We start from the raw sequence: 9,899 nt of genomic DNA, 5'->3' as shown, positions 1-9,899 counted from the left end.
ACTGCATGAGAAACTGCCAAGCCAGAACTGTCCACCAAACTGCTCTTGAATCTGGCCAACAGACACCGTGAAAGGCAATAAATGTATATTGTTGTAGGAAGTCACCAAGTTTTGGGGTAATGTGATTATGCAACAATAGATAACTGATGCAATGTGATTTCAAGATTCTTCACACCTTGTCCTCCAAAAAGATTACCCTCCTCATCTTTTCAATGATGCCTGAAATGAACAGAACATCTTTCTCTTTTTTTTCTTTCTTTTTTACTTTTCTTTTTTTTTTTTTTTAAGACAGGATCTTGCTCTGTCACCCAGGCTGGAATGCAGTGACACAAACATGGCTCACTGCAGCCTTGACCTCCAGGGCTCAAGTGATCCTCTAACCTCAGCCTCTCAAGTAGTGGGCACCACAGGTGCGTGCCACCATGCCTATTTTTTTTAAGAGACAGAGTCTCACCATGTTGCCCAGGCTGCTCTCGAACTCCTGGGCTCAAGCAATCCTCCTGCCTCAGCCTCCCAAAGTGCTGGGATTACAGGTGTGAGCCACTGCACCTTACAGAAAGACCTTTTCACACTATGCATAAGATTAACATGCTAATACTCCTTGAAGAGATAATATATTCACTAAAATTCATGGTAAAACGTGTGACAGACATAAATTCTTTCTTTTTAAAACTCTTAGCAAGCTAATCTACTGAGACATTAATTTCAGTCTTGGTCTTGCTGTTGTAAGAGACTGGAAAGAATAAAAAGGTAATTTCTCGCTTATGGTCCACCATCTCAAGAACAGCTAACATCTTGAATGATAAGGTCTGGGCTCTTCTTCCTGCATCTCTCTTTCCTCACCCCCAAACCCAAACAACATACACAAGTAACAGCTTCTTCAACACCCTAAAGAAGAAACCCCTCCACCTCCACCACTGGCCTTCATCTTGAGGATTAGGTAACAGAGAAACTATGTTGGAATTGCTCCATAAGGGGAGTGGGGAGCTGGCACTGGTTTAGGAAGAAGGCAAGTGGCCAGACCTAAGGGCTGAATGACTTCCTCCTGGCTGGGAAAGGTTTCGGAGTTTCCAGGAATGGAAATTGTCCCTGGCTTGTATGCAGTCCGTGTGTGTGTGTGTGTGTGTGTGTGTGTGTAGCAGGTGGAGTGGGGAGAGGTGCATGAGGTGTCTGTAAAGGGGTGTTCTGGGGCCTGGGCTCACCAAACACCCCCTTTCCCCCCACTCCTGCGCAGCTGGCTTGCAAGCTAAGGAGCTGTGCCCTTCAGTGGTACCTCAAGGGTCATGAACTAGTAGCACCAAGACGGGGGTGGGGTGGGGGGAACCCTTCCCCCAATTTTTGAGACCCCACAGCCACAGAGAGGAGGGAGGGGGAACCTCAGAATGTGACTAATGAATTTCCCGCCAACATTGGCAGGCGGGAGCTGAGCCAGATTTCTTTAATTTGCTAAATTAAAAGACATGTGACGCCTCTTGCCCGAGTAGGTGCAGCGAATTCACTTTAGTTAGACTTTTCCTGAGAGCGGGTCTGTGTGGCGAGAAGGGTGCTGGGAGATGGGGGAATGGGGGATGGAGGAAGTTATAGCGGAGCCTAAGGGGCCAGTGCTGCCCTTCCTGCCAATTTTCGTCTATAGCTCAGCGTCCGGAGCTCGCTGGTTGAGGGAACGACCCTGCGCGCGTCCGCCCTGCCGGCTCCGACACAAACACACGCACGTGCGCCCCGCCCCCGCCGCGCGCACGCGCCCCGAGGCTCCAGCGGCGGCGACGGGCGCGCGCGCGGTGCTCGCTGCCCCCACGCCGCTCCCTCCGCTCGGATCGCTGCGCCTCCGGCTCCCCGCACCGATCCGCGCCAGGCCTGCGGACCTGGAGGCAGCGGCCGCGGTCGGTGGGCTCCGGCGGGCTCAGCGGTCGAGGCGGTGGCAGGGTGAGCGGAGGGGGGCCCCGCAAGTCCCCGGGAGGCGACGGTGCCGGGCGCGGGCCCCTACGTAAGGCGGGAGCAGTGACAGGCCGGCCGGTGAGGCGCCGCCAGGGGAGGCCGCGACGGAGCTCCCAGACCGGCCATGGGCTGAGACACGTCCTCGCCGAGCAGGTGCAGTGACCGGAGGTCCCGGGGGGAGCCCGCCCCTACAGGCCCCGGGGACCCTCAACCCCGACCGGACGCGTCCTACCCAGCCCGGTGCCCTGTTGACCTTCCCTCAGCTCCTCCCAAAAGGCACACCGACCCCACCTCCAAACCCTGCTCGTGCCATCCCTGTGACTCCCAGCAGTCCCTGCCATCCTGTGCATACCTGCAGCCTGCACCCCTGTGACCCCAGCCCAGTAGGCCTTCGGGCCACCTCCTCTTCGGCCGATATTTACAGCCCACGGCCTGCACAGTGCCTGGAAACTACCCAGCATCTCTCTCTCCTAGCCCAAAGGGGGTGGAAGTAAGGGTGGGAGGGGAAGTGGGAGAGGGTGTCCTTCCCTCTGGAGTCCTTGGTGACCACAAACCCATCCTCTTTCTCTCAAGTGACCCTTCCGTACCCCACCAGAACATGCCCGGGTGACCTCCTCCCAGATCTTCCTTGTGGCCTTCCTCGCCCACTCCAGTGACACTATGCACCCCCACCGTGACCCGAGAGGCCTCTGGCTCCTGCTGCCGTCCTTGTCCCTGCTGCTTTTTGAGGTGGCCAGAGCTGGCCGAGCCGTGGTTAGCTGTCCTGCCGCCTGCTTGTGCGCCAGCAACATCCTCAGCTGCTCCAAGCAGCAGCTGCCCAATGTGCCCCATTCCTTGCCCAGTTACACAGCACTACTGGACCTCAGCCACAACAACCTGAGCCGCCTGCGGGCCGAGTGGACCCCCACGCGCCTGACCCAACTGCACTCTCTGCTGCTGAGCCACAACCACCTGAACTTCATCTCCTCTGAGGCCTTTTCCCCGGTACCCAACCTGCGCTACCTGGACCTCTCCTCCAACCAGCTGCGTACGCTGGATGAGTTCCTGTTCAGTGACCTGCAAGTACTGGAGGTGCTGCTGCTCTACAATAACCACATCATGGCAGTGGACCGGTGCGCCTTCGACGACATGGCCCAGCTGCAGAAACTCTACTTGAGCCAGAACCAGATCTCTCGCTTCCCTCTGGAACTGGTCAAGGAAGGAGCCAAGCTACCCAAACTAACGCTCCTGGATCTCTCTTCTAACAAGCTGAAGAACTTGCCACTGCCTGACCTGCAGAAGCTGCCGGCCTGGATCAAGAATGGGCTGTACCTACATAATAACCCCCTGAACTGCGACTGTGAGCTCTACCAGCTTTTTTCACACTGGCAGTATCGGCAGCTGAGCTCCGTGATGGACTTTCAAGAGGATCTGTATTGCATGAACTCCAAGAAGCTGCACAATGTCTTCAACCTGAGTTTCCTCAACTGTGGCGAGTACAAGGAGCGTGCCTGGGAGGCCCACCTGGGTGACACCTTGATCATCAAGTGTGACACCAAGCAGCAAGGGATGACCAAGGTGTGGGTGACACCAAGTAATGAACGGGTGCTAGATGAGGTGACCAATGGCACAGTGAGTGTGTCTAAGGATGGCAGTCTTCTTTTCCAGCAGGTGCAGGTTGAGGATGGTGGTGTGTATACCTGCTATGCCATGGGAGAGACTTTCAATGAGACACTGTCTGTGGAATTGAAAGTGCACAATTTCACCTTGCACGGACACCATGACACCCTCAACACAGCCTATACCACCCTAGTGGGCTGTATCCTTAGTGTGGTCCTGGTCCTCATATACCTATACCTTACCCCTTGCCGCTGCTGGTGCCGGGGTGTAGAGAAGCCTTCCAGCCATCAAGGAGACAGCCTCAGCTCTTCCATGCTTAGTACCACACCCAACCATGATCCTATGGCTGGTGGGGACAAAGATGATGGTTTTGATCGGCGGGTGGCTTTCCTGGAACCTGCTGGACCTGGGCAGGGTCAAAACGGCAAGCTCAAGCCAGGCAACACCCTGCCAGTGCCTGAGGCCACAGGCAAGGGCCAACGGAGGATGTCGGATCCAGAATCAGTCAGCTCGGTCTTCTCTGATACGCCCATTGTGGTGTGAGCAGGATGGGTTGGTGGGGAGATTCTGCCCCAGGAGAGGTAATGCACCCCTGAAGGATATGAGGGGATGGAAGAGAGGGCTGGCTGCCCAAGGGAATGGATTCCTCCTGACCTCAAGGGAATTGGTCCCAGGTACAACAGAGAGCAAGACCCCAAACAGGGTGTGGCTGCCACGATTTTCAAATGGGGGTATATTAATCCTCAGGCAAATGCTACACCCGTACCCAAAGCCCTGCCAATTCTCAGTGTGGTAGAGGAAGAGAAGCATGTCTGAGTTGGATGGGAATGAGGAAGGAGTGAGGGGAAGAACAGATTCCCTAAACTTTCATGAGGCCATCCCTAGCTCCTTAAGAGAAAAACACTTAGAAAAAAAATTTTTTTCTATCTCTGCCCACCCACACCTGTGATGTTGTGTGTGTTGGGGGAGCTTCCACAGGAGCCACACTGGGGAAAAGCTGTAGTATCTTCTTTGTTTAGGAAGTCAAACTTCACAGCTGGGGAAGTTGAAAACCTTTGGAAAATGAGTCAGGAAATGGCTGAGACCTCAATCAGTAACAATTCCCCAAAGCTGTTGTAAGACTTTGCATTAAAGCCTTTTTCCTGATGTGCCCTGGGTGGATGGATCTTTGCAGGAGCCTGGCCTGCTGCCTGTTAGTTACGACAGCAATGTGGGATGTGGTATCCGTGCCTTGTCCTGGGACCAATGGCACAAAGGGGTATAGCATGAACTGAAGGGTCCATGTCACAGCATAGGTGCCAGCACGAAACTTGCAGATGGGGGGTGAACTCCAGATAGGCTAATTCCCTGGTTGGTGAAGCCTTTGGTTAGTATTTGATTCCCAGCATCTGTGTGTCAGGCCAGAGTAGGGGCTGCTGAAGGCAGAGCTTTTATGGATGCCTGCCACAGACGTGGTACATGGGCCCACTTCACGCTAGAAGGATGAAGGTAAATCAGCCTCTATTATGTAGCATCCAGCTGGACCTACCTGATTCTCAATGTATGCCATCTCTTCATCCAGTCTCCTTATCAAGCTCAGGTGGGATTCTGAATTTTCCCTAATATGCTGCTCTGTAAAGGGAGGAGTCCAAGAAAGCCTGGCCCCAGCTGGCTTAGAGTAGGCTTGGCGATAGCGAAAATCCAGTATATATCTCCTCTGTGTGGACAAGGTTGCCTTGCTCCTCTCAGAGGCATCACCTCTGCTGCAAAGTCAAAGCATGGGGTTTTGACATCAGAAGGGTTGGAATTGGGTGGTCTCTACCCCAGAATGGCAATTTGGAGTGCAGCTTCGAGTTCTGCCCTCTCCACAGATTCCAGGCAATCCTGAAGCAGAAATAATCAGTAGTACTAAACTTTCAGAAAGGGAATTCTGCCACCCCATTCCTCCATCGAGAGGTCTTTGCAGTTGTGGTTGTGAGGCCAGAGGAACTTAAGAAGAATGAGCTCAACATTCCATTCCATCCAAGGTTGCAGAATACTTTGAGTATGGAGATGACTGATCCCTTTAACCTTTCCCTTTGACTATACTGCATGCCCTGTGAGTGGCTGCTCTGAGCTTCGGCGGGGGATGAGCAGGGTGAAGGTGAAAATGTTCTCCAATGTTGGTTTTTCTTAGTGTCTCTTCTCTCCCACGTTTCTGGTCCATTGGAAGTTCTCCAGATCCTCTAGATTTCTGACCTCTTTTTACATTCTAAGAGGTGTCATTTACCTGTGGGTGAGGGGCTTGGAGGGCCTGACTATTAAGCTTCCTATTAAGATTGGGGAAGGGGAGTCAACATCTTCCCCTTGTCTGGTCCTGGGAACTCAAGACTGCTGTCCATCCTTTATTAGTAACCTAGTTTTGTTGAGAGAGAGGTGCAGCATTTCCCTCAAGTACCTGCATGCTCATAGGTATGCATGCTTATAGGTATGCATGCACACCAGCACCTTGACTTCCACCAGGACAGTGAATCTGTAGTCCCCATTAATGACACTCTCAGAATGGTCTCCACCAATGTGCACAACTTCATGCACACAATTGTATTCCCCTTTAGGAGAGACAGTGACCATGCCAGCCTCTTCAAATACACACTCCTGTATTTTAATTTCTCAGCTCCCTGAAGCTCCACCCACATCTCCATGGCATTGAATCACTTTTCTGCCCAGGCTGGAGTTAGAAGAACCATGGGTTGAAGACCTTGGGAGAAGGGGTGGCAAGGAGCTACCTGGTTCTTCAGACTCCTCAGAAACCTCCCATGAAGACTATATATATGAGCAATATATGAGCAATTAAGATAGAACTAGGTCATTGAAGGACTCAGAAGGAAACTGGCAAGGGGCTAAGCAGCTGTGAGCTGCTCTTCCTGTTAACTGTCCTCAGGAGAGAAAAGTTGTCTTGATTTATTCCAGAGACTCCTGAGAATTTTGTTACTGGAGCTATAAGAACCAGGACTTCCCTCCTCAGACTCATCAGGAAATCTGGGAAAATCTCATCTCCATGCTGCAGTCTCCCCACTCGGCACCATCTAGGGCTCTGAAGATCTTTAAAGTGAGCGTTAAATGAAGCAGGCCCTCTGGGGCATCGTGATGGAGCTCCTGAGGACTGGGAGGGCCGTTTTCTTCATAATTCCTACCCAGTTTAGGGAATAAGAAAGGCCCTGTGGCTCTTAAGTCTACTGACTATATCCACTAGTTTGGCCTTGAGTTTGAGACACCTGGTAGATGTGCCTGGCTGCCCTACCAAGAGATTTGAATCGCTTCTTCCCGTGGTTTCAGGTGATAGAACCCAAAGGTAGCTTTTTAATTGGAGAATTGAGTAATCAGCATATGTAAGCACACTAGAACCCTGTGTTGAAAACTGCCAGGTGTGGGTATAAGAAAAGGCCAAGAGATCACCACCTCCTCTTACCCTACCCCACACCCATAAACCAGACATGTCTCCCAGGAAGCAGGTGTCCCTGGAGACAGAGTATGACAGGGCTCTACAATCTGTCTGTGTAATTATTTGTTTTTGTTTTTTTTTTTTTTTGTATTTATGGGGCCCAAGGAAGGGGCCAGGAGAGGGTACACCCCAGCTGGGGAGAGCAAAGCAGATGGATCCAGTTTTCTGTGTGTTCTTACCTCTGTACTTCCTTGTAGCTCTGCTGACAAAGCAAGCAGGCCTCCCATGTCTAAGACCCCATTCCTCCCACTTGTGTACACCTAGGCTGGCAAATCTTGGAGCCTCTGGGCTCTGAAAACTAGACAATGATCATTAAACCTGGCTTGAGTCTCTGTTCTGGCACAATCTGACTGGTTTATTTTTTCAGCCTGTGGGTGGGGTTCACTACCTCAGAAGGATGTGGCCTATCTAGGAAGAAAATCTTTAAGTGCTGTTGTACGGACATGGGTGAAATAGACATCTAGGCATTAAGATGGACCGGGGTCAGCAAACATTTTCCCCAACGAGCCAGATAGTAAATATTTTAGGCTGTGCAGACCACACAGTCTCTGTTACAACTCAGCTGTGCTGCTATAGCTTGAGTGTAGCCACAGACAGGACAAAAATGAATGACTGTGGCTGTGGTCCAAAAATTTGACTTATGGACATTGAAATTTGAATTTCATATTTTAACATGCCTTTTGAGTTTTTCCAACCATTAAAAAATATATAAACTAGGCCAGGCGCGGTGGCTCACGCCTGTAATCCCAGCACTTTGGGAGGCCGAGACGGGCGGATCACAAGGTCAGGAGATCGAGACCATCTTGGCTAACATGGTGAAACCCCGTCTCCACTAAAAATACAAAAAACTAGCCGGGCGTGGTGGCGGGCGCCTGTACTCCCAGCTACTCGGGAGGCTGAAGCAGGAGAATGGGGTGAACCCGGGAGGCGGAGCTTGCAGTGAGCCAAGATAGTGCCACTGCACTTCAGCCTGGGCAACAGAGCAAGACTCCATCTCAAAAAAAAAAAAAAAAATATATATATATATATATATATATATAAACTATTATTAGCTCACAGGCCACATAAAACCAGGCAATGGGCTGGTTTGACCAACAGACCATAGTTTGCTGACCCCTAAGATTCTCAAATGTCACTGAAGCTTTAGAGTTTAGAAATTCCATGACCTGGTGCTCGCTGAGGCTTGTAGATAATGAAGTCTTCCTGGATCCCTAGGGCAGAGGGTTGCCTCCCTGCCAAGTTCTCTTAAAAGTCTGGATCAAGCCTGCTGACCATACCATGGAACAAATGCTTGGATTGGGTTTTAAAAAATGGTGGGCAGCAGCTCACTTTCACAGAATTTTTTTATTATCAGTATTTTCATGTTGTAAATGGTAGCCATCTTAGGCTAAAAGTATATTCACCTAATGGGCAGGTTAATCTTCCTTGACAGTTTAGTGTGTCCTAGGCATTGCATGGAATGGAAAAATGCAGTCCCTACGTTTTGGTACAGATTCAGCCTACCAGAAATTGTACTGGATTCTAAACTCTAACCATGCTGATTCTTTGGCTACTGTCTTGGTGATTCTAGAAGGGGGTTGTCGTGGCAGATTCCAAAGAGGGAGAGGAAATGATACAAGGAAAAAAATTAAAAGAATGCAAATTTGAATACTTACCTAAAGTCTTGACCGAAGGGCAGCCCTCCTCTATTTGGAAAGTTGTTTTTCACTTCAGGAGGAACAACCAAGGTGATGAGGGGTGGAGCTACTGCACAACCAGCCACATCAGACAAGTCAACCTTGGCAGTCAGTGAAATGACAGCTGTTGATGTCAGAGCACTCCCATATGCTGCATTTATATAGTTTTTCATCTGCAAAGCAGTTTTTCTATGGCTGACAGTTTGGCCCACAGGATGAAGCTGATAAGGAGAGCAAGCCTGATGAGGACTACTTGGAGTTCTCTCTTCTGTTTTGGCCTGTGCCAAGCCCAAGGAAGTCCATGGCTGCATCTCTTCAACACCCCCCACCCACCCACCACCCACCACCCACATCCTCACCACCTCCCCACCACCTCCCCCAACTACAAGAAGTTCCTTAGATTCTGGCCAAGATGTGCAATTTTGTCTGCCATGCCTTGCAGCACTTACCCTGGCTCCTCTTAGGTAGCACTTGCAGGGAGGGAGGAGGCTAATATGACAGTTTTCTTTGATAATAGATAAGACTGGTTAACCTGGCCTCTCTTCCCCCCAGTCTCTCAACTCCTTCCCTTTCTGCATTTGCACTTCTTGCACCACTTATCTTGTATCTCCCAGGAAACCAGTGGGGAAGCTTCACTTTCCCCACCCACATAGCAGAAAAGACTCAGACCCCTGCAGTGGGACGGTTGGCTTTTCTGGTCTAGCCACAGTAAGCCTGTGCTGGATGCTTCCTCTCCTGGGGCTTGAGAGAGGAAGGCTAAAGCAGCTGCCAGTCAAGCCCCTTCATCAGGCTTCTACACTCTCAGGTGGAAAATGCAAAATGGTGAAGACACTTAGACCTGCCCTGAGGCCTCCAATCTAGTCAGTTTGTTTACTCTCCCTGGTTGGAACAATGGCCTGAGAGAACCAACCTGCGGTGAGCCAGGACGTGGAGCCCAGCAGTGGGACTTCTGGATGCCCTTTGGCACTGGCACACATTAGGTGAGACTGGCATACATTAGGCAGGAGTCATTGCCTCCAAGCCTGGTGTGTGCATGCATGTGCGCACACATACAGGTTGGCAATTACTGGAGTTGGATTGTACTTTGTGCTGCGTTTCCCTCACCTCCCACTGCTCCCTCACTTGGTCATAGTTTGCTTTTGGGGGGCCTGAGTGGAACTGAGCATCCTTAGAAAGCACCATGAGATAACTGGGTATCTGCTTTAAAGATAGGGGTGCTAGGGGGCCAC

At 51.0% G+C, this 9,899-nt stretch overlaps 1 protein-coding gene across 4 annotated transcripts; it reads left to right on the top strand.

Moving 5' to 3' along the window:
• Positions 1 to 1,774: 1,774 nt before the first annotated feature.
• On the top strand, positions 1,775 to 7,339 carry AMIGO1 (adhesion molecule with Ig like domain 1). 4 transcript variants are annotated; one of them, XM_063624497.1, is made up of 3 exons: positions 1,775 to 2,088; positions 2,509 to 4,115; positions 6,167 to 7,339. In XM_063624497.1, exon 2 carries the CDS (start codon positions 2,596 to 2,598, stop codon positions 4,075 to 4,077), a length of 1,482 nt encoding a protein of 493 aa, XP_063480567.1. In that variant the 5' UTR covers positions 1,775 to 2,088; positions 2,509 to 2,595; the 3' UTR covers positions 4,078 to 4,115; positions 6,167 to 7,339. The 4 variants fall into 4 exon arrangements, with proteins under 4 accessions (XP_063480567.1, XP_063480566.1, XP_063480565.1 ...); XM_063624496.1 differs by having other exon boundaries at positions 1,775 to 1,923; positions 2,509 to 7,339; XM_063624495.1 differs by having other exon boundaries at positions 2,531 to 7,339.
• The last annotated feature ends 2,560 nt before the right edge of the window (positions 7,340 to 9,899 follow it).

Source organism: Symphalangus syndactylus, chromosome 12 (genome assembly GCF_028878055.3).
Source record: "Symphalangus syndactylus isolate Jambi chromosome 12, NHGRI_mSymSyn1-v2.1_pri, whole genome shotgun sequence".
In the NCBI taxonomy this organism is placed as follows: Eukaryota; Metazoa; Chordata; class Mammalia; order Primates; family Hylobatidae; genus Symphalangus; species Symphalangus syndactylus.
The sequence above is the reverse complement of the archived record's forward strand: the minus strand, read 5'-3'. Positions and strand labels throughout refer to the sequence as shown.